Source organism: Pogoniulus pusillus, chromosome 5, assembly GCF_015220805.1.
Source record: "Pogoniulus pusillus isolate bPogPus1 chromosome 5, bPogPus1.pri, whole genome shotgun sequence".
Taxonomy (NCBI): Eukaryota; Metazoa; Chordata; class Aves; order Piciformes; family Lybiidae; genus Pogoniulus; species Pogoniulus pusillus.
Genome location: NC_087268.1, coordinates 18287042 through 18311549, shown reverse-complemented (window position 1 = coordinate 18311549; position 24508 = coordinate 18287042). Strand labels below are relative to the sequence as shown.

Sequence of the window (24508 nt, the reverse complement as noted above, 5' to 3'; positions counted from 1 at the left end):
CTGGGGTAAGGTTGAGAGGGCCGGGGGGAGGTGTTGGGGTGGTTTGAGAGCCCCTCCTGGGGACTCAGGTTTCTGGGAGGGGAGTTGTGCTTTTGTATTGTTTATCCTTTGTATATTTCTGTATATAACTGTACATAAGTGTATATATTGTAAATAGTTGCTTGTAAATTCTGCTAGATGTAAATAAATTGCTTCATCTATATTCCCAGGGTCCGTCTGAGTTAGCTGGGGCAAATACAAAGTGTGGGAGGGGCGGGGTAACCCCCAAACCATCACATTTTTTAATTGGCGCCCAACGTGGGGCGAAACTGCTGAGGAAGTCTTCGAGAAAGGTAACAAAATCATTGACATTCTGTTGCAAGCAGGTTTTGCCATTAAGAGAGACAAGGTCAAAGGACCTGCCAAAGAAATTCAGTTTCTGGGAGTGCGGTGGCAGGATGGTCGCCGTTACATTCCTCAGGATGTGATCAACAAAGTCTCTACTATGGCAGTTCCCACCAGTAAGAAGGACACACTTTCTTTTCTTGGTGTGGTGGGATTTTGGAGACTGCACATTCCTGGTTTCAGTCAGATTGTCAAACCTCTGCATGATGTGACTCGTAAGAGAAACAATTTCGAGTGGGGACCTGAACAACAAGCAGCCTTTGATCAGATCAAGCGAGAAATAGTCCATGCAGTGGGCCTGGGACCTGTGAGATCTGGTCCGGACATTAAGAACATTCTGTACACGGCTGCCAGTGAAAATGGTCCAACTTGGAGTCTTTGGCAGAGAGCTCCAAAGGAGACACGTGGTCGTCCACTTGGTTTCTGGGGACGTTGTTACAGAGGTTCAGAGACAAATTACACTGCAACTGAGAAAGAGATTCTAGCAGCCTATGAGGGAGTGAAAGCAGCTTCTGAAGTGATTGGAACTGAGTCACAATTGCTGTTAGCTCCTAGACTGCCAGTTCTTAACTGGATGTTCAAAGGCAAAGGTTCATCACCACATCATGCCACAGATGCAACCTGGTCTAAATGGATGGCTTTGATAACCCAACGAGCGCGAATGGGTAATCTTGACCGACCTGGTCTGGTGGAGGTGATCACCAACTGGCCAGAAGGCACAGACTGTTCCAAACCTCCAGAGGAGAAAATAACTCGTGCTGAGGAAGCTCCTCCCTATGGTGATCTCTCTGATCAGGAAAAGAACTATGCTTTGTTCACAGATGGTTCCTGTCGTCTTGTTGGGAACAAGCGAATATGGAAGTCAGCAGTTTGGAGTCCAACCAGGAGAGTTACCGAAACAAAAGATGGCGAAGGAGAATCCAGTCAGTTCGCTGAGGTAAAAGCTGTTCAACTTGCTCTTGATGTGGCTGAACGTGAGAATTGGCCTATCCTTTACCTCTACACCGACTCGTGGATGGTAGCCAATGCTCTATGGGGTTGGCTAAAGGACTGGAAGAAGAATGGTTGGCAGAGGAAAGGAAAGCCTCTTTGGTGTGCTGATCTATGGCAGGACATTGATGCACGGCTGGAGAAAATTCCAGTGAAGGTGCGGCACGTAGATGCACACATGCCTAAGAGCAGAGCAACTGAGGAACATCAACATAACCAGAAGGCAGATCAAGCTGCTAAGATTGCTCAAGTTGATACCAACTCTGAACTTGACATTGACCTTGATTGGAAACACCGAGGTGAACTGTTCTTAGCTCGGTGGGCCCATGACTCATCTGGACATCAAGGCAGAGATGGAACATACCGATGGGCTCGTGATAGGTCAATTGACTTGTCCATGGACGCTATCACCCAAGTCATCTATGACTGTGACATTTGTGCTGCTATTAAGCAGGCTAAGCGAATCAAGCCCTTATGGTATGGTGAGAGATGGTCAAAGTACAAGTATGGTGAAGCCTGGCAGATTGACTACATCACTTTACCTAGATCTCGTTCTGGCAAGCAGTATGTGCTGACGATGGTAGAAGCCAGCACTGGATGGTTGGAAACCTATCCAGTTCCACATGCTACTGCACGTAACACCATTGTTGGTTTGGAGAGACAGATTATGTGGAGACATGGAACTCCAGAGAGAATCGAGTCAGACAATGGTACTCATTTCAAGAACAATCTTGTGAAAAACTGGGCCAAAGAGCATGGTATTGAATGGATCTATCACATACCCTACTATGCACCAGCTTCAGGGAAGATTGAACGCTACAATGGTTTGCTGAAAACCACCCTAAAAGCCATGGGGGGTGGAACTCTAAAAAACTGGGACAAACGTTTAGCACAAGCTACCTGGTTGGTAAATAGTAGAGGTTCAGTAAACAGAGCAGGACCTGCACAATCAGATTTAGTCCAAACAGTAGATGGTGATAAAGTTCCTGTTGTACGTGAGAAGAATCTGTTAGGGAGAACTGTTTGGGTATTTTCTCCTTCGGGCGAAGGGAAACCTGTCCGAGGGGTGGTTTCTGCTGAAGGTCCTGGTCATACATACTGGGTAATGCAGGAGAATGGTGAAATCCAGTGTATTCCACAGAGAAATTTAACCTTAGCTGAGAGAGTTTAAATTCAAGCTGTTAGGAGTTTTCTGTTCTAGGTAACATCGGCGCCCAACACTGAGAGAATCTATGATAGAATCTACAGTACGTGAGCATGAACCCAACATCACCTGGGAGTCCCTGTTCTGAGCTTTTGAATCACCTACATCTGATTGAAGTGTGAACTGAACTTGTATATATATTGTTTTAGTGTAAATATTGGTTTAGATTAGATTGGATAATTCTCAGCGATACTCTGAGCGAAGTAGACAAGGGGTGGATTGTGCTAGTTTGAAGCAAGCTGGGATGTTTTGGTAAAAGAACTAGATAAGGGCAGTGAAATGAAAAACAATTGATGTCAACTTCTCTCATAGTCTCGCTGAGAGCTCTGGGAAGAAGAAAGACTTATTCTCCATTTTGTCTCTCACTCTTGCTTTTGCCTTAGACCTGGTCACATCTCATTAACCCTGCTCCTACTAACCTTGCTCCCTAACCTCTTGGCTGCACCTCTTTTCTTCCTGAGAACTGGGGTAAGGTTGAGAGGGCCGGGGGGAGGTGTTGGGGTGGTTTGAGAGCCCCTCCTGGGGACTCAGGTTTCTGGGAGGGGAGTTGTGCTTTTGTATTGTTTATCCTTTGTATATTTCTGTATATAATTGTATATAACTGTATATATTGTAAATAGCTGCTTGTAAATTCTGCTAGCTGTAAATAAATTGCTTCATCTATATTCCCAGGGTCCGTCTGAGTTAGCTGGGGCAAATTCAAAAGTGTGGGGGGGCGGGGTAACCCCCAAACCATCACACCTCTCTAGTTCTAAATCCTTTCTTTTGGGAAGGGAGGAGAGGGAAGGGCACTCTACAAAATTGTTATTGGTTGTATCAAATTTATTAGTCTCTGGGAATTTAGATTAGAACCCAAGACAGGGGATTGGAACTAGATGATTCTTGTGGTGCCTTCCAACCCTGATTGATTCTATTCTATGATTCTATACTGTGAAGGACTGTGTCAAAGGCCTTACAGAAGCCCAGATGACATCCTCCACTTTTCAGAACTTGAACACACATTTGCATGGTGGGGCTGGCTCCCAGCTGGCTCTGCTGGCTCCTGACCTCACCCAACTCAATCAGGTGTTTCATGTAGAGCTGACTGTGGCTTAACTGGTTCCAGACACATCCCCACCCCTACTCTCTCCTGCCCATGTAATCAAACACGCAGGAAATTCCAGGAGACATTCAAGGAAGCAGTGGTGAGGAGAAACAATGCATAGGAGGGGATTAAAAATAGTCCTTCCCTCAAGGGAAAGCCTCAGAATGTGTTGGGATTTGTGATTCAAGTAAATCAGAACAATAAGCAAACAACACTCTCAACTTGGCATGTGACAAATTGGAAGATGACAAAGGGCAGAAGCTTTCTCTTTATTTATTCCTCTTTAAAATGACTTAAAACACTTAAAAAAGAGAGTGGATTCGAAATTTGCAGAAGCTGTAAAGTAAAACCACAAAGGAGGCATTACAAGGTTAGCAGAATACATAAAGCAGAGTCAGTACAAAACAGATTTACAGTCTCAGTGAACAGCAGGTTCATGCTACCCATGTAAATGGACAGCATCTTAATACTGCCCCTGTCCTCTGGAACACAGAATTCTTCTATCATTTTAGGACTGGATAGGAAAACGTAATTTTAAATCCCCAACATTTTCAATCAAGAGAGAAAGGACACTAAAAAACTCTGGAATTGCTCTGTAGGCACTGATCAATGTTTTTCCTGTGGTAATAAGTGTGCTCAAGCAGAATTCATAATTCTTTTAAAAATGAGATTGCCCTGCTGTGGCTGCAATCAAAACTGCCTGTGCTCTTTCCCTGGCACTGCCTTGGCTGTGGTCCTGCTCGGGATGAACTGTCTGCAACACTGGAGCTGAGGCAGGGCTAGGCAGAAACAACAGGAAGCAACACTGAAGGTATCTCCTGATCAGTCAGAGCACTCCAAAACCTCAGATTCGTGGAGGGCTTTCGTACTGCTGACAGAGACTGAGGGCGTGTGCCTGCCCAGGCTGTCACCCTGCATGTTTTGAGTTATATCTGAATGGGAGGTGCTGAGACACAGTAAGGACTAAATGGGAGCAAGAAAAAAAAACGTTGTTGTTTACAGGCCTTCTTAAAAATAGCCACTCCAGTGTCAGCAGCTGCTAGAAGGTGTGCCACCAGCAGACAACTGCGTCCTTTCCCTCTCCCCTCACTGAACACAGGCAGCTGTAATGTGACTGCAGAGTACTGTCATCAGGCTATGGAGCCCTTGTGTTCTCTGGGAGCAGGGATGCGGACTGCACTAAGATCTACCAAAAAAACATCCACTCATAGAAATCAGGGGGAGGCAGCTGCTGGGCCCTTGGAGAAGATTAAAGCAGTGCCTGTGCAGGGCATCGTGAAGCTGATTTTTACCTTGTGAGCATGCTCACTTCCAAGTCTTGCCCTCCTCTACCTGTTTGGCACAAGCAGCCTTCGAGCTCCGCACCTAGGGTAAGCAAGATGCCCAAAACTGGCAGTCCCAAGCCCTGGTGCCCCTGCACACAGGGGTGGAAAGACGCACTTCATCTGCTCCTTTACTAGGGAGACTCTGGCCTAAAAAGTCACTGTTTACAAAGGGCATGGCTGGAAGCAGCTAATCAAACATGTCCTCAAACATGCGTTGCCCCATGGCTATGTAAACCTCTTTTTCCTCTGGTGTCATCTGTGCCACCAGCTCAGGGCGTTGGCTCACTTGACTGTACGTGTGAGGACGCCCAGCCACTGTCACAGTGGGGTCTTCTGCTACCACCTCAAACTCTTCATCCTCTTCTTCATCCTCCAGCCCATAGGTTGTGGTGGGCACAGGAGGAGGGCGGGGAGGAGATTCCTCCTCTGACTCGCTTGTCTCGCTCTCAGAGTCACTAGCATTGACACTGGAGAGAGGAGCAGCGCCTCCAACTGTGACTGTTGAAGCAGAAGGCGTCTTCTTCTCGTGGATAAGCAGGGCACGCATCACCTCCTCGTTATCATCCAGAGCTGCCCGGCCCTCCTCATGCTCCTGGAAGGCATCCAGATCCCGGCCTCCTGCAAAGAGACACAGGGGAATGATAATTTCCTCAGAAGCCTGGGTGATGGTGTCCTGGATACCCCAAATTCCTCTTACTCTGTCGTTTGAATGGGAGAGGAAAGGCGTGAAAAACCTGTTTTCCGCCCCCTGCCCTGCAGGCTTGAAGGGGGGTTTGTTTGCTACCTACCCTCCCACACTTTAGAAAAATCATCCAGACTAGACTCAGTGGCTCTGGAAATTGAATGAAGCTTTATATTTACAGCTTAGTACAAGACACAAGCAGGTATTTACAATCTATACAGCTATAGAGAGAAATAGACAAGTTAAAAAGGTAATACAGAAACACAACAGCCCTCCCAGAAACCAGAGTCCCCAGAAGGGGCTCCCAACCACCCTTCCACCTTTCCTCCCACCCCTCAACCTTACCCAAGATCTTGCCTTATGTTTAAGGTAGGTTTGAGGGTCGGCCGGGGCATTAGGAAGCAAGTGGCTTAGTCACAAAGATGGCAGGTTAGGTTAGAGAGAGAAGTGCAGCCCACAAAGCCCAGAAAGCAACTGTGTTATCTATGTTTGTATTCTTGTTTTTATCCATCTCAGCAAGCCTATGAGCACAGTAGACATCACCACTCTTTTCCTTTCACAGCCTGTAATCTAATTCTTCTCACCAAAACATTCTAGCTAGCTTCAAACTAGCACAGGGGGAGCAAAGGGTCCTTCCAGCACGAGGGGTGACCTGTGCAGATGCCTATGCTGAAATCGGTCTGGTGACTGGCTGTGATTTCATGCCTAGGAAATGGTAAATCGACACTGTCTATGAAAAGGTATAAATATAGAGGATTCTTCCTGCCTTGGGTGCTCCCCACCTTGGCACTTGCTGCAGAGAGAGTCCCCTGACACTGCAAAGGACGAGCTCCTGCCGTGACTGGACTGTCCCTGCTTTGCATGGCTCGCCCACTTTGGACTCTTCTGTGCAAGCCAACAGGCTTAACGAGCCTCAGGTCCTTTTGAGAGACCAAGCTGGCTGCACCTGTACCGCCCTCTCTCAAACCCTATTCAGTCACTAATTGCTGACTGCCTGTCAGATGGGGGGACCCTAGCAATTTTTGGCTTTCCCCCTCCTGTTGTGAGAGCAGCCCTTGTCCCACAACCATCCTACTCGGGAAGAAGTGCTGCAGACACTTCTGAGTTTGGTGGCTCTGTGACTCGTCTCGGACTTCCGTGGCATGGATCTCTACTGGGTATTGCTGGTAACATCACAGGCTGCCCCTGCAGAAAATCCAGCCTAGCTCACATCCGTGAGTAAGCTTTCCTTTTGATCTTCTGCTCAGCCTGATTGATAGTGGGGAAAGCTGTGTTTATAGCTTAGCCTTTTCCATTTCCTGACTTTCTAAATAGTCAAATTTATCTCTAGTGTCCTTTGTAAGATATTCTTCTTCAAACTTTGTCTGCTAATTAAACTAAATTAATTTCTCTATATAGTTTTGGGGTGGGGTTTCAGAAAATTAAAAACAATTCTATTTTTATATATTTCCTGACTCAGCCACATTAATTCCCCGCCTCCACAACAGATGGCCCTGATGGCTTTCCGGACCCATATGGATTATGGTCCTTGGGCACACTTGGCTAAGTCTCACCCTTTCTCCATGTTAGCTCCTCTTCTCCCTTAAAATACAAAAGGCAGTTTTGTCTCATAACAGCAGACCACACATCAACATTTTCACAGAATCATAGAATAGAATCATAGAATCATAGAACCAGTCAGGGTTGGAAGGAACCATAAGGATCATCTAGTTCCACCCCCCCTGCCATGGGCAGGGACACCCTAACCTAGAGCAGGCTGCCCACAGCCTCATCCAGCCTGGCCTTAAGCACCTCCAGCCATGGGGCCTCAACCACCTCCCTGCGAAACCCAGTCCAGCCTCTCACCACTCTCATGCTCAACAACTTCCTCCTCATGGCCACTCTGAACCTACCCATGTCCAGCTTTGCTCCATTCCCCCTAGTCCTGTCACTTCCTGACAGCCTGAAAGCCCTTCCCCAGCTTTTTCATAGGCCCCTTTCAGATACTGGAAGGCCACAAGAAGGTCACCTGGGAGCCTCATCTTCTGCAGACTGAACAGCCCCAAATCCCTCAGTCTGTCCTCACAGCAGAGCTGCTGCAGCCCTCTGAGCAGCCTCGTGGCCCTTCTCTGGACACACTTCAGCACATCCATGTCCTTCTTGTAATGGGGGCTGCAGACCTGGATGCAGTACTCCAGGTGAGGTCTCACTTGAGCTCAGTAGAGGGGGAGAATCACCTCCCTTGACCTGCTGGCCACACTTCTGATGCAGCCCAGGCTCTGGTTGGCCCTCTGGGCTGGAAGTGCACACTGCTGGCTCATGTTGAGCCTCTCGTGCACTAGCACCCTCAAGTGCCTCTCCTCAGGGCTGCATTTTCTAGAAGCTGGAAGGCCTGAAGTTAATTCATGGCCAGGAGCACATCACAAGAGAAGACAACAAACCCATGATGGTCAGGCACTTGGAAAAGACCAGCACAAGGAGGTGTCCAATTTGGGCACCTCTTAGATGGGCTGATGCACTTTCAATAATGTGGAGCAGAAAGCAGTCATGTTGAGCTTCTTGTCCACCAGCACCCCCATGTCCCTCTCCTCAGGGCTGCTCTCCAGCCAGTCACTGCCCAGCCTGGATTTTTGCTTGGCATTGCCTCGACCCAGATACAGTCTCACTCCACCTAAACACTCACTCCTGAGCGCTGCACTGGTTCCAAGGTCTCACACTCACACGATGCCATCTTATTTTCCTAGACATGAACAGTTTAACTCGATAACCCTCAAGCAACTTGGGAGATTGCATCTAATGGTTCACTGCTGTAAAAATAATAAAAGGTCTTCACTTCCTATTTTTAGTAGATAAGCTTAAGTAGCACACACTTACCCGACCAGAGAGTTTCTACTAGTGCTCACAAGAGCTTGACTATTTTGAATGCACAATCTGATCCCAACATGAAGGAGAAGTAATAGCAAAGATAATGAGAAACAAATAGAAAGTAATAAAGACTCAACTGCCATTGTGACAGACCTTCCCACTGCAGTCCCAGGAGCTTTATTTCTGACATATTCTTCGTATATGTTCTAGTTTGAGCCTAGCTGGGACATTTTGGTGAGAAGAATTAGATGATAGGCTGTGAAAAGGAAACAATGGTGATGATTGCTGCACTCATAGGCTTGCTCAGATGTATAAGAACAAGGACGCAAACACAGATAACAGAGTTTGCTCTCTGTCTTTGGGCTGCACTTCTCTCTCCCTCTAACCTAATTTGCTGTCTGACTAATCCTTCTGCTTCCTAACCCCCACTGTCCAACCCTCCAAACTCACCTTGAACATAAGGCAAAGTCTGGGGTAAGGTAGAGGGGCAGAAGGGAGGTGGAAGGGTGGTTGGGAGCTCGTCCTGAGGGCTCTGGTTTCTGGGAGGGCTGTTGTGTTTCTGTATTACCTCTGAAACTTGTATATCTCTGTATATAGCTGTATAGATTGTAAATACCTGCTTGTGTATTGCGCTAAGCTGCAAATATAAAGCTTCATTCAATTTCCAGAGCCGCTGAGTCTAGTCTGGATGATTTTCTTAAGAGTGTGTGGAGTAGATAACATGCAAACTATCACAGTATTAAAAAAAAAACACTTTTTGGAAAACATTTGGCAAGAAGGCAGCTGGGAGCACAAAAGTACTGCTGGTTACGTTTGGTAGGCTTCAGAGTGATTGAATGTTGACATTGTTGTTCAGCGGCGTCTTACTAGGATGGCAGCTTTCTAGATAAGACTGAAAGATCTGTGTCCACTTTCAAGGAGGAAGACAATTAACATTAGTGAAGCCTAAACAAATTTGTGGGTAATTTGCCTTTACTAACCTAGACTTCAATCCTGGATCATTGAATCATAAAATCAAGCAGGTTGGAAAAGACCTCCAAGATCATCCAGTCCAACCTAGCACCCAGCCCTGTCCAAGCAATTAGATCATGGCACTAAGTGCCTCAGACAGGATTTTCTTGAACACTTCCAGGGAAGGCGACTCTACCACCTCCCTGGGCAGCTCATTCCAATGCCAATCACTCTCTCTGCCAACAACTTCCTCCTAACATCCAACCTAGACCTCCCCCAGCACAACTTGAGACTGTGTCCCCTTGTTCTCTTCCTGCTTGCCTAGCAGAAGATAACAACCCCCATCTGGCTACAGCCTCCCTTCAGGTAGTTGCAGACAGCAATGAGGTCACCCCTCAGCCTCCTCTTCTTCAGTCTCAACAAACCCAGCTCCTTCAGCCTCTCCTCACAGGGCTGTGCTCCAGGCCCCTCTCCAGCTTTGTTGCCCTTCTCTGGACATGTTCCAGTATCTCAACATATCTCTTGAATTGAGGAACCCGGAATTGGACACAGCACTCAAGGTGTGGCCTGACCAGTGCTGAGTACGGGGGCAGAAGAACCTTCCTCATCCTACTGGCCACACTGTTCTTGACTCAGGCCAGGATGCCATTGGCTCTCCTGGCCACCTGGGCACACTGCTGCCTCATCTTCAGCCTACTACCTATCAGCACCCCCAGGTCCCTTTCTGCCTGGCTGCTCTCCAGCCACTCTGTCCCCAGCCTGTAGTGCTGCTTGGGGTTGTTGTGGCCAAAGTGTAGAACCCTGCACTTGGCCTTGTTAAATCTCATCCCATTGGCCTTTGCCCACCCATCCAGCCTGTCTAGGTCCCTCTGCAGGGCTCTCCTACCTTCCAACAGATCCACACCTGCTCCTAGCTTGGTGTCATCTGCAAACTTACTGATGCTGGACTTAATCCTCTTGTCCAGATCATCAGTAAAGCTATTGAACAGGACTGGGACCAGCAGTGATCCTTGGGGAACACCACCAGTGACAGCTGCCAACTGGATGTGGCACCATTCATCACCACTCTCTGGGCCCAGCCCTCCAGCCAGTTTTTGACCCGTATCAGAGTGAATCTGTCCAAGCTACGAGCTGCCAGCTTGGCCAGGAGCTTGTTGTGGCAAATGGTGTCAAAGGCTTTGGTGGAGTCCAGGTAGACTACATCCACAACCTGCTCCACGTTCACTAGACAGGGAACCTGATCATAAAAGGAGATCAGGTTGGTCAGACAGGACCTGCCCTTCCTAAATCCATGCTGGCTGTGCCTGATCCCTTGGTGATCCTATAGGTGCTTTGTGATGGCACTCAAGATGACCTGTTCCATGACCTTGCCTGGCACTGAGGTCAGGCTGACAGGTTTGGAATTTTCCAGTTCCACCTTCCAGTCCTTCTTGTGGATGGGCATCAGATTGGCAGCTTCCAGTCTTTGGGGACCTCTCCAGTGAGCCAGGACTGTTGACAAATGATTGAGAGTGGCTTAGTGGATCTCAGAAATCAGGGGTTGCTTTTTTTTCACTTGTATCCACAGACAATGTGCTTTGCACAGCAGAGGGGAGCAGACAAAATCTGGAGTGTAGGGAGCAGCAGCTGTACACACACACATAGAGGAACATACTTTTTTGACAGCAGTCTAAGAGCCTCACATAAGTAGAGCAAGATTTCTGTTCTGTGGATTTTCTTACCATCTTTGATTTCATCAGGATCATAAGCCCCCTGCACTGTGCTTTCCCTCAGCCAAACAGGTCTTTCTCTGGGCGGCTTTCCTTCGCTTGTAGACCGGTTAAGATCCTCCTGGTCCTCCATGCTGATGACAACATTCTGGGTATACAAGTCCTCATACGATGGCCCTTTTGTAGTCCAGGCTTCTCGATGGTGTCCACCTGCAAGACCAGTTGCTGTTCCTGAACCAGCACCAGCTGCGCGCTCCTTGCTGCATAAAAATCAAAGAGAGAAAACAGAATGCTCAGAATGAGCCCTTCCTTGGCTGGTGTTGCAACACTGAAGCATGGGAGGGGTTTCTCCCCCCTTTACTCTGCTCTCGTCAGACCCCATCTGGAGTACTGTGTACAGTTCTGGAGCTCCCAACACAAGAAGGACATGGAACTGTTGGATCGAGTCCAGAGGAGGGCCACAAAGATGCTCAGAGGGCTGCAGCAGCTCTGCTATGAGGACAGGCAATGAGAGTTGGAGCTCTTCAGTCTGGAGAAGAGAAGGATTCCAGGAGACCTTATAGTGGCCTTCCAGTATCTGAAGGGGGCCTACAGAAAGGCTGGGGAGGGACTATTGACAAGGTCTTGTAATGACAGGATGAGGGGTAATGGGTTTAAACTGGAAGAGGGGAGATTCATACTAGATGTTAACAAAAGGCTCTTTACAGTGTGGGTGGTGAGACACTGGAGCAGGTTGCCCAAGGAGGCTGTGGATACTCCCTCCCTGAAGGTGTTCAAGGCCAGATTGGATGAGGCCTTGAGAAACCTGTTCATAGAATCACAGAATCAACCAAGTTGGAAGAGACCTCCAAGATCATCCAGTCCAACCTAGCACCCAGGCCTATCCAATCAACTAGACCATGGCACTAAGTGCCTCAGGCTTTGCTTGAATGCTTCCAGGGACAGTGACCCCACCACATCCCTGGCCAGCCCACTCCAATGCAAATCATTCTCTCTGGAAAGAACTTCCTCCTAACATCCAGCCTAGACCTCCCCTGGCACAACTTGAGACTGTGTCCCCTTGTTCTCTTGCTCTTGCCTGAGAGAAGAGACCAACCCCCACATGGCTACAGCCTCCCTTCAGGTAGTTGTAGACAGCAATGAGGTCCCCCCGAGCCTCCTCTTCTCTAGGCTAAACACCCCCAGCTCCCTCAGCCTCTCCTCATAGGCTTTGTGTTCCAGGCCCCTCACCAGCTTTGTCGCTCTTCTCTGGACACGCTCCAAGACCTCAACATCTCTCTTGAATTGAGGAGCCCAGAACTGGACCCAGCTCTCAAGGTGTGGCCTGACCAGTGCTGAGTACAGGGGCAGAAGAACCTCCCTTGTCCTACTGGCCACACTCTTCCTGATCCAGGCCAGGATGCCATTGGCTCTCCTGGCAAACTGGGTACACTACTGGCTTGTGTTCAGCTACTACCTACCAGCACCCCCAGATCCCTTTTTTCCTGGCTGCTCTCCAGCCACTCTGACCCCAGCCAGTAGTGCTAACTGGGAGGTGTCTCTGCCTATGATGGGGGGGTTGAAACTGGATGATCTTTGAGATCCCTTTGAATATAAACCATTCTCTTATTCTATGATGATTAGTTATCTTCCATGATCTGCACTGACAACTTGCATTCTAATTTCTAACATGTTGTGCCAGGAATGTCCATACCAGTTTTCTGGTTTGGGGAACTTGGGGATCTCCAGTGGGAAACTGTGTATGAAACCATGACAACTTCCACAAAAGACACCAGAAAAGAAGAGGTAGCACTAAAGCTGCTGATGCTCTCACATTAAAAAAATATTTAGAAATTCCCAGAATGTCCTCCAATAAGGGTCACAGCAGCAACACATAGTTGAAGAGTAATCTGCTATTTGGAAAAGTCTCCTTGTCACAGCAATTTTACACTGCATTGAAAAAAGGCACTGAGGTTTAAACAAGTCAGGTGATAGGCACAGAGACATACTGCTTCTAATCACAGCACTTGCAAAGGAGTTAACTCACCATGGAAAGCACAGTTCAAATCCTTGCTTGAACTGTGAGTGACAATGCCAGTGGTAAGGCACAGCTCCTGTGTTACGCAGGAGATCTGTACTATCCACAGAAACAGCCTTGGAAGGACTGGGGAATCCAGACAGAAGAGGAATAAAATATGAGAAGGCACCCTCAAACCACACAACTAGGGCTGGGCAAAGGGCTTTTTGTGACAATGGTTTGTGGAAGGAAGCAAGGCAGAACTATCTTCACTGTGGAAGATCAGTTACAATGATGTTGGGTCCAGCTGGAGAACTGTGACTGGTGGTGTGCCCGAGGGATCAGTGATGAGTCCAGTCCTGTTCAAAATCTTCATCAATGACATTGATGAGGGCACAGAGTGTCTGCTCAGCAAGTTTGCTGATGACACCAAGCTGGGAGGCTTGGCTGATCCAGCTGAAGGCTGTGCGGCCATCCATAGAGACCTGGACAGACTGAGAGCTGGGCGCAGAGGAACCAGATGAGGTTCAACAAGGGCAAGTGTAGAGTCCTGCATCTGGGGAGGAATAATAAACTCCACCAGTACGGGCTGGGAGGTAATGTGCTGGAAAGCAGTCCTGTGGAGAGGGACCTGGGGGTCCTGGTGGATAACAAGTTATCCACGGCACAGCAATGTGCCCTTGTGGCCAAGAAGGCCAATGGCATCCTGGGGTGTGTTAGGAGGAGTGTGCCCAGCAGATCGAGGGAGGTTCTCCTCCCCCTGTACTCTGCCCTGGAGAGACCTCATCTGGAATGCTGTGTTCAGTTTTGGGCTCCCCAGTTTAAGAGGGACAGGGATCTGCTGGAGAGAGCCCAGCAGAGGGCTACAAGGATGATTAGGGGACTGGAGGGCATGGCTTATGAGGAGAGGCTGAGAGACTTAGGACTTTTTAGTCTGGAGAAGAGAAGACTTAGAGGGGATTTGATAAATGTTTGTAAGTGTCTGAGGGCTGGCCAGGAGTGCGGGGACAGGCTCTGCTCACTTGCTCCCTGGGATAGGACAAGGAGCAATGGGTGTAAGTTGCAGCAAAAGAGGTTCTGCCTCAACACAAGGGGGAACTTCTTTACTGTCAGGGTCACAGAGCACTGGAACAGGCTTCCCAGAGAGATTGTGGAGTCTCCTTCTCTGGAGCCTTTCAAGGCCTGTCTGGATGTGTTCCTCTGTGATCTGTGTTAGATAGTATTGTCCTGCTCTGGCAGGGGGGTTGGACTCGATGATCTCCTTGGGTCCCTTCCAACCGCTAACATTCTGTGATCCAGTGGAAAAGCTGGAGAAAGAAAAACGATGACTCCTCCACCCTGGTAAGATGTAGTCTGGAATATCGTGACTAGTTCTGGGCTCCCCAGTTCAAGAAGAACAAAGAACTACTGGAGGGAGTCCAGCAGAGAGCTACTAAGATGATGAGGTGACTGGAGCATCTCTTACAAGACAGCTGGGGCTGTGTAGCCTGGAGGAGAGGAGACTGGGGGAGTGGGGTGGGTGTCTCATTAATTCTTCTCAATAGCTAAAGGATGGGTGTCAGGAGCATGAAGCCAGTCTCTTCTCAGTAGTGTGCAGAAAGAGGACAAGGGGCAATGGACACAAAATGGAACACAGGAGGTTCCACACATACAGAAGAAAAAGAACTTTCACTTTGAGGGTGGCAGAGGCTGTCCAGAGAGGCTGTGGATCCTCCATCTCTAAAGATGTGTGATTTACTCCAGGTGATCCTGCTCTAGCAGGTGGGATGTACCAGATGGTCTTTAGAGGTCCCTTCCAAACCCTACCATTCTGTGACTTATGTGAAGGGTAGAGCAGTCAGATCTCCTTTTTCTCTTGAGTTGCAGCCAGCATATCTTCCTTTAGGCTCCTTTCTAGCTCAGGAGACTGATACAGAAAAGAAACATTCCTGCTTGGATCTGATGGAAAGAGGACATCAGGTGGAGTATTTTCTGCAGAGTGATGGCAATGAGCCTAAAATACTCTCTGGCCTGTACTGCTACACATGCATTGATGAGGGAACACAGCTGAATGGAAACTCACTGCTCTCTGGGTGACGAAAGCCAAACATGACTGTTCTCTGCTTCTAAATCTTCTCAGAAACAGATCTGCTGCAGAATGCACCCACCCTCAGCCGTATAACTTCAGTCATCACAGCTAACAGCTCCATCTGGACTCCTCCCTTTTTTCCGGAGCAAATCCACCCGGGATACTCACAGTGCCTCAGCTCTGCTGCCAGCTGAGCTGAGAGAAGCTGTCAGTGAGCAGAGTCTGGTCACTGCTATCTAACTAATGACCTTTCCTCCAACTAAGAGACTTGAAATAAGGTTGCAGCTGGAGAAGACCTTCTGTAATTCAGCAAGGATTTAACCACTGCTTAATAAATTAATCCTGATGGATTTTTAAGGGGTAAACAGTGAGGGAAAACTATGTGTGTATGTGGCCATTTCTCTTCTCCAGATGAAACATATTCATAGAATCATAAAATCAGTCAGGGTTGGAAGGGACCACAAGGATCATCTAGTTCCAACACCCCTGTCGTGCCCAGGGGCACCCTACCCTAGAGCAGGCTGACCATAGCCTCATCCTGGCCTTAAGCACCTCCAGCATGGGGCCTCAAACACCTCCCTGGGCAACCCATTCCAGCCTCTCACCACTCTCATGCTGAACAACTTCCTCCTCATGGCCACTCTGAACCTACCCACCTCCAGCTTTGCTCCATTACCCCTAGTCCTGTCACTCCCTGAAAGCCTAAAAAGTCCCTCCCCAGCTTTTTTGTAGGCCCCCTTCAGATACTGGAAGGCCACAAGAAGCTCACCTCACAGCCTCCTCTTCTGCAGACTGAACAGCCCTAACTCCTTCAGTCTGTCCTCATAGCAGAGGTGCTCCAACCCCCTGATCATCCCAGTGGCCCTCTTCTGGACACACTCCAGCACATCCACATCCTTCTTGTAATGGGGGCTCCAGAACCGGATGCAGTGCTCCAGGTGAGGTCTCGCCAGAGCAGAGGGAGAGAATCACCTCTCTTAACCTGCTGGCCACACTTCTGATGCAGCTCAGGTGTATTCAGCTACAGTTTTGTTTGAGGGCTACTTACAGCCTCCCAGCAGTGAGCTTGCTGGGGTTTATTAGCAAAATACTTCCTAGCATCTGTTTTATCAGGGACGCTGACTGCTTCTGTCATGCAGCCAGCCCTGCTAGGAGAGCTCCACATCAGCCCTGAATGTTTGGGCAGAGGACTCATGCACATGTATCGCTTATGTAACCCAAGAAACCACACAGAGACCTTCTTCCCAGTGCGTTATTTCAAGTGCCGGTACCTTTCAGCTCTCCACGACAGGCGTGTGTTCTGTGAAAAGCACCACTCCGCTTCCCACACAATAGAAACCTCTAACCAGCATTTCCCTGGCAATTTTATGTAATTCACTTTCCTCACAAGATACACAATGCATCTCTCCCCCAAGCTCTCCCTCCCTTCAACCGCAGCGTGACAGCTAAACTCACTAGTGCCAGGCACTGCTAAACAACACTTTTGCACAGAGCTCCCCATAAGTGTGCCTGATATTGGACTTCTTTTTCCTATGCATTATCATTTAGCAGCAAAACACTGACTCTGTGACGTCAGGAACGTTTCAAAAGTGAAACTAACAACTCACAGGGACACCTACAGAACTAATTACTTGAAGACATATAGACACTTTCTGTCTACTTTTGGACCCCATTGAGCCTTGCAATTGTGACTCAAATTTCTTCCTTGTTACATCTTCCATGACACTTTCATAGAATCACAGAATCAGCCAGGTTGAAAGAGACCTCCAAGATCATTCAGTCCAACCTATCCCCCAGCCCTGCCCAATCAACTAGACCATGGCACTGAGTGCCTCAGACAGGCTTTTCTTCAATACTTCCAGGGACGATGACCGCTCCACCTCCCTGGCCAGCCCATTCCAATGCCAATCACTCTCTCTGCCAACAACTTCCTCCTAGCATCCAGCCTAGACCTCCCCTGGCACAACTTGAGACTGTGTCCCCTTGTTCTCTTGCTCTTGCCTGAGAGAAGAGACCAACCCCCACATGGCTACAGCCTCCCTTCAGGTAGTTGTAGACAGCAATGAGGTTCCTCCGAGCCTCCTCTTCTCTAGGCTAAACAACCCCAGCTCCCTCAGCCTCTCCTCACAGGGCTGTGCTCCAGGCCCCTCACCAGCTTTGTTGCCCTTCTCTGGACACATTCCAGTATCTCAACATCTCTCTTGAATTGAGGGGCCCAGAACTGGACACAGCACTCAAGGGGTGGCCTGACCAGTGTGGAGTACAGAAGCAGAATAACCTTCCTTGTCCTACTGGCCACACTCTTCCTGTCCAGGCCAGGATGCCATTGGCTCTCCTGGCCACGTGGGCACACTGCTGCCTCATCTTCAGCTACTATCTATCAGCAGCCCCAGGTCCCTTTCTGCCTGGCTGCCCTCCAGCCACTCAGCCTGTAGTGCTGATTGGGGTTGTTGTGGCCAATGTGCAGAACCCTGCACTTGGCCTTGTTTAATCTTATTCCACTGGTCTCTGCCAATTTAATTTCGGTAGGAGTCAGCAGCCCCTCAAGATTACAGGTCTAGGGGGAATATTCCTTACTGCAGGAATACATCTCCCCACTCTCTATTCATCCCTGGTGAGGCTGCACCTGGAATATTGTATACAGTTCTGGGTTTTCTAGCTCATGAAGGACAGGGAACTAATAGAGAAAAGTACAATGGAGAGCCACTAAGATGCTGAGAGGACTGGAGCATCTCTCTTAGGAGGAGAGAGGCTGAGAGACCTGGGGCAGTTTAGCCTGGAAAAGACAAGACCGAGAGGGGATCTTATTAATATCTAAAGGGTGGAGGTCAGGAGGAAGGGGCTGGGCTCTTTTCAGCAGTGCCCGTGGATAGGACAAGGGGCAGCAGGCACAAATTAGAACACAGGAGGTTTGGCTTCAACTTAAGGAAAAGCTGCTTTTCTGTGAGGGTGACAGAGCATTGGAACAGGCTGCCCAGACAGGTTGTGCAGTCTCCTTCTCTGCAGACTTTCCAAACCCACCTGGATGTCTTCCTGTGCAACTTGACCTACACAAAGCTGCTTTAGCAGGAGGGCTCTACTAGACGATTTTTGGAGGTCCATTTCAACCCCTATTATTCTGTAATCTTACTCTTTGGAAACACTGTTTCAAAGTACAGAATTGAACTCCATGACTCAGGCATCAGTAAAAGACCAAGTGTGCAAGCCTCCTTACAGGCATCACAGAGCAGATGAAGTTAGCGTGCTCTTAAGTCTTTCTGTCCTAGATTCAAGATCTGTTTTATCTCCATCTAGGTCTAGATGTTGCATAGCTATCTTGTAGCCAGGATCTGCAGCAGCTCAGGTGACCAGATGTGGCTACATTTGCTCTGCTACCCATTTTTTTTTTTTTTCTGATGGAAATCCCTTAATGAGTGGTTAGCCTATAAAGGTGACATAAATAATCCTTGACATAGCTGAGGTATGGCCCACAGAAACCACACTGTGCAATATGGAAACACAACTTGAAATTTTCATTTCAATCCTGCCCAGACCATTAAGAAAAGGTCTTGCATAATGGGGATAACTCTTTCTGTGCTGTGTTTGAAACAAAGCACTTTTTCACTTAGCTGCTCTTAAGAGCTTCAACGTCACAACAGACAACCAACAGAATTCTCTGAAGATTTTTGTTATATAAAATCAAGCCATTTTGACATAATAAAAAGGAGAGGATATTAAAATCTACCTGGTTTAGAAAAAACACACAGCCAAGAGCTTAGGCAAAGCAGATTAATTTTGAAACCTGTGAGGCTAATTCCTGCTCTGCCAAGATTAAGAAAATTAATGGCCTCCTAGAAAGACTAAAAAGCTGGGGAGGGACTTTTGAGGCTCTCAGTGACTGACAAAACTAGAGGCAATGGAGCAAGGCTGGAGGTGGGGAGGAAGTTGTTCAGCATGAGAATGGAGAGATTCTGGTATGAGTTGCCCAGGGAGGTGGTTGAGGCTCCATCTGTGGAGGTGTTTGAGACCAGGCTGGATGAGGCTCTGGGCAGCCTGCTGTAGGGTAGGGTGTCCCTGGGCATGGCAGGGGGGTTGGAACTAGATAATCCTTGTGGTCCCTTGCAATCCTGATTGATTCTATGATTCTATATAAATGAAGATCTGCCCAGTTTGCCACAGCAAGTGAATGACAGTTATGCAATATGTGTGGTTGCTTAGAGCCATAACCCTCTTGGAAACACAAGAATCATAGAATCAAGCAGGTTGGAAGAGACCTCCAAGATCATCCAGTCCAACATATCCCACAGCCCTATCCAATCAACTAGACCATGGCACTAAGTGCCTCAGCCAGGCTTTTCTTAAACACCTCCAGGGACGGTGACTCCACCACCTGCCTGGACAGCCCATTCCAATGCCAATCACTCTCTCTGCCAACAACTTCCTCCTAACATCCAGCCTGTACTTCCCCCAGCACAACTTGTGACTGTGTCCCCTTGTTCCATTGGTGGTTGCCTGAGAGAAGAGACCAACCCCCACCTGGCTACAGCCTCCCTTCAGGTAGTTGTAGACAGCAATGAGGTCCCCCCGAGCCTCCTCTTCTCTAGGCTAAACACCCCCAGCTCCCTCAGCCTCTCCTCATAGGCTTTGTGTTTCAGGCCCCTCTCCAACTTTGTCGCCCTTCTCTGGACACGTTCCAGCACCTCAACATCTCTCTTGAATTGAGGAGCCCAGAACTGGACACAGCACTCAAGGTGTGGCCTGACCAGTGCTGAGTACAGGGGCAGAATAACCTCCCTTGTCCTACTGGCCACACTCTTCCTGATCCAGGCCAGGATGCCATTGGCTCTCCTGGCCACCTGGGCACACTGCTGCCTCATCTTCAGCCTACTATCTACCAGCACCCCCAGGTCCCTTTCTGCCTGGCAGCCTTCCATCCACTCTGTCCCCAGCCTGTAGTGCTGCTTGGGGTTGTTGTGGCCAACGTGCAGAACCCTGCAGTTGGCCTTGTTAAATCTCATCCTGTTGGCCTCTTCCTGCCCATCCAGCCTGTCTAGGTCCCTCTGCAGGGCTCTCCTACCCTCCAACAGATCCACACCTGCTCCTAGCTTGGTGTCATCTGCAAACTTACTGATGCTAGACTCAATCCCCTCACCCAGATCATCAATAAAGATATTGAACAGGACTGGGACCAGCACTGCATCAGTGCAAAGAGATGATGCAGGCACTTTGCAACCTTTTCTCTTTGTTTCAGAACCACGAAATGTCAATTTTGTCAATGATTTCAGACAAAACAGAAGGAACAAATAACCCAGGCTTTGGCACTTAAATATTTTTTTATATGTATCACAGCAGTGCCTTCACACAATTAGCTGTTTTGAATTAATAAGAGTTAATAAATAATTAAATCATTGTATGTGCTGAAGCAAGTTGCATTCAAGTAAGCATCTAAAAAGCCACCTATTTATTATCACACTCCTGGACACAGCTTCTCTTCCTTGTCAAGCCCAGTCCTACATGTCTTCCAGTCCTACATGTTGTAGTGAGCTGTTTGTCTTCATCTTGACTATCATCTTCCTATCTCCACATTTGAATTAGGTGCTGTATTCAAACATGCTATCTGAAAGCATGAAACAGGTGGGGACAGTCTTTTTAACAGGGCCCAATGTGACAAGTCAGAGGGTGATGGCTTTAAAGTAAAAGAGGGGAGAAGTAAGCTAGATATAAAGCAGAAATGTTTTACTATGAGGGTAGTTCTGAGGGTGTTCAAAAAAAGATTGAATGAGACACTTAGCGCAATGGTCTAGTTGATTGGATAGAGCTGGGTGATAGGCTGGACTGGATGATCTTGGAGGTCTCTTCCAATCTGACTGATTCTAAGATTCTATTTATTTTGTCATTCCCTTGCACCAAGTAATCAATCATTTACAATGGTTTTAAAGTATTTGTCAAGTAAGTGGGTGCAGCTATTTAATCATGGAACTGCAGCAGGGTTCTGCTGTAATAATTTCCTGTGCACAGAAAGGGAAATGATTCCCTTTTTAGTGAGGTTATCCCAGTTCTGCTACTTAAACTACAAAAAGGTATTTTTTTTAAAGCAAAGGCCAGTGATTCAGCTTGGGCATAGAGGCTTCAAAGACTCCACATATCACCAAAGACATGTTCAGTGACCTTGGAAGAAAAATCTCTTCCCCTCCGTATATTGCTTCTGTTTTTCTATCAGAAAGATGATGAAAATTACCTACCTTCTTGGCTAGAAAAATGACTATGAATAGACACAGAATATTTATTCTATTAATTAGAGAGTGTCTAGAATAAATACATGAGGAACATTCTCTCTCAAGGTTAGTCTGAGAGAAAAGAAGAGCATCCTACTTGTTCTCCAAGTAACTAAAGCCAAGCACTCCAAGGCACTATGGGAATGCTTCCCCCATGGTGCTTTTTCTTTCCCCCTGTGTGTTTAATGAATTAATTTTTTTTAACATAGAGAAGTGCATCACATTTCACCACAGCTGACAAAACTGACAGTTCCCCACATCATTCTGCATTATTTAAACATCATCTCTTTTTGTACAGCTAGGAACGTTCTGAAAGAAAGTGCCATTTTCCATGAGTAGGAACATCATCAGTAAGTTTGCAGATGACACCAAGCTAGGAGCAGGTGTGGATCTGCTGGAGGGCAGGAGAGCCCTGCAGAGGGACCTAGACAGGCTGGATGGGCAGGAAGAGGCCAACAGGATGAGATTTAACAAGGCTAACTGCAGGGTTCTGCACGTTGGCCACAACAACCCCAAGCAGCACTACAGGCTGGGGACAGAGTGGATGGAAGGCTGCCAGGCAGAAAGGGACCTGGGGGTGCTGATAGGTAGTAGGCTGAAGATGAGGCAGCAGTGTGCCCAGGTGGCCAGGAGAGCCAATGGCATCCTGGCCTGGATCAGGAAGAGTGTGGCCAGTAGGACAAGGGAGGTTATTCTGCCCCTGTACTCAGCACTGGTCAGGCCACACCTTGAGTGCTGTGTCCAGTTCTGGGCTCCTCAATTCAAGAGAGATGTTGAGGTGCTGGAACGTGTCCAGAGAAGGGCGACAAAGTTGGAGAGGGGCCTGAAACACAAAGCCTATGAGGAGAGGCTGAGGGAGCTGAGGTTGTTTAGCCTAGAGAAGAGGAGGCTCGGGGGGACCTCATTGCTGTCTACAACTACCTGAAGGGAGGCTGTAGCCAGGTGGGGGTTGGTCTCTTCTCTCAGGCAACCACCAATGGAACAAGGGGACACAGTCACAAGTTGTGCTGGGGGAAGTACAGGCTGGATGTTAGGAGGAAGTTGTTGGCAGAGAGAGTGATTGGCATTGGAATGGGCTGTCCAGGCAGGTGGTGGAGTCACCGTCCCTGGAGGTGTTTAAGAAAAGCCTGGCTGAGGCACTTAGTGCCATGGTCTAGTTGATTGGATAGGGCTGTGGGATATGTTGGACTGGATGATCTTGGAGGTCTCTTCCAACCTGCTTGATTCTATGATTCTAAAGTGTTTTTGACTATAACATGGTCTCATCCCAGAGAGAAGAGGTGTGTAACGAGTATGAGAAAAGCAGAAGAAAAAAATACCCTTATTACAATGAATGTCTCTGAACTAAAATGCAAAGCATAAAATGCAGATAGTTTATTTTCAAAAGCTGGCTCTGAATCTGATCTAAATGATCTTGGAGGTATCTTCCAACCTGGTTAATTCTATTATTGTATGATTCTAAGGTATGGGAAACCCAGACAGGGCAGATGAATGCACTACAAGGAAGCAGCACAGTGAGAGACCAGGTGTGTTCCCACCTCTGCTTCAGGGCAGGAATCTCTGTAGGTTCCGGCTCGAGGATTTCATAGGCTAAGTTTACATCTTCCGTCTCACGAAGCAGAGCATAGATGGGCTCAATCTGCTCGTTAAATCTTGCCACGAGTGTCCTTGCATCCTTTTTAGGCATTGCCGACTCATCCTCTTCTACTTCGGTCTCACAGAAAGTACAGCGGAAGGTTCCTAAAATGAGAAAAGTTACTGAGCATTGGAAGGAAAGCAACAGGCTCAGCTCTTTCTGCAGCCTTTCAAGCAGCCGTGCTTTACTGTTTTCTTAGCTCTACACCAAATAGCTTTTCTTCCCCTGACAATCCCTTCCCACACACAGCATACCTGGTTATTATTTAAGCAGGCAACAAGGCAAACACTTTGATGCCATCCAGTGATACCCAGTAGGGTATGGTTTCTTGCTCTGAAAAGCCCAGATGGGATGCAGTAGCTCTATGCAGACATCTAATCTCACTCCCTCTTTTTGTTGCTGCACATTTTAAATGTCAGCTAGCACAGGTCTGTGATAAAAAGCTAAACAATATACCCTTAGGATTTGGAATATCATTTGTTTCAGGTGTATGCACTGGCATCTCACAGGTCACACAAATGGGCCAATTTCACAGTGAAGCAGAGTGTAGTTTTACACTGCAGCAACTGCTAATAGAACCATTTTCATTCTGCAACTGATGTGGAAAAGATGGTTTCTCCTTCTGGTTTAGGGCCAAAACATGCAAATTAAAAACATCTGTGCTAGTTTGAAGCTAGCTAGAATGTTTTGGTGAGAAGAATTAGATGATAGGCTGTGAAAAGGAAACAAAGGTGATGTCTACTGTACTCACAGGCTTGCTGAGATGTATAAGAACAAGAACACAAACATAGATAACAGAGTCTCTCTCTGGGCTTTGTGCTGAACTTCTCTCTCTAACCTAACCTGCCATCTGTGTGGCTAATCCATCTGCTTCCAAACCCCTCTGGTAGACCCTCCAAACTCACCTTGAAGCATAAGGCAAAGTCTAGGATAAGGTAGAGGGGTGGGAGGAAGGCGGAAGAGTGGTTGGAAGCCCCTCCTGGGGACTCAGGTTTTTGGGAGGGCTGTTGTGTTTCTGTTTTACCTTTTTTAACTTGTCTATTTCTGTGTATACTGTAAATATCTGCTTGTATATTGTGCTAAGGTGTAAATATAAAGCTTCATTCTTTAATTTCCAGCTTGTCTGAGTCTAGTCTGGGTGATTTTCCAAAGTGTGGGGGGGCAGGTAACACCCAAATCATCACGACATCAAATGAAGAAATTTATGCCACCTAACCCCTGTCGTGGAGGGCCCGCAGGCCCGAACAGAGGCTTCTTTACACCTCTACATGCCTGGACATGTTTTTTTGCCAGGACCCCTGGTAGTAAACAGGTTGTGTAAGCCACACACACCCAGCTCGTGTATCCCTGGGGCAAATCCATGTGATCTCCATATTTGGGA

At 47.8% G+C, this 24508-nt stretch overlaps 1 protein-coding gene across 1 annotated transcript in view; it reads right to left on the bottom strand.

The window, feature by feature from the left end:
- Positions 1–3899: 3899 nt before the first annotated feature.
- The window catches only part of GTF2E1 (general transcription factor IIE subunit 1), a 118918-nt gene continuing 98309 nt past the window's right edge, over positions 3900–24508 (bottom strand). Inside the window, exons 3-5 of the mRNA XM_064143382.1 lie at positions 23030–23231; positions 11186–11433; positions 3900–5605 (exon numbers count right to left, since the gene is read on the bottom strand). Coding sequence (XP_063999452.1) covers positions 5175–5605; positions 11186–11433; positions 23030–23231 — 881 coding nt within the window. The 3' untranslated portion in view covers positions 3900–5174. The remainder of the gene's footprint in view (positions 5606–11185; positions 11434–23029; positions 23232–24508) is intronic.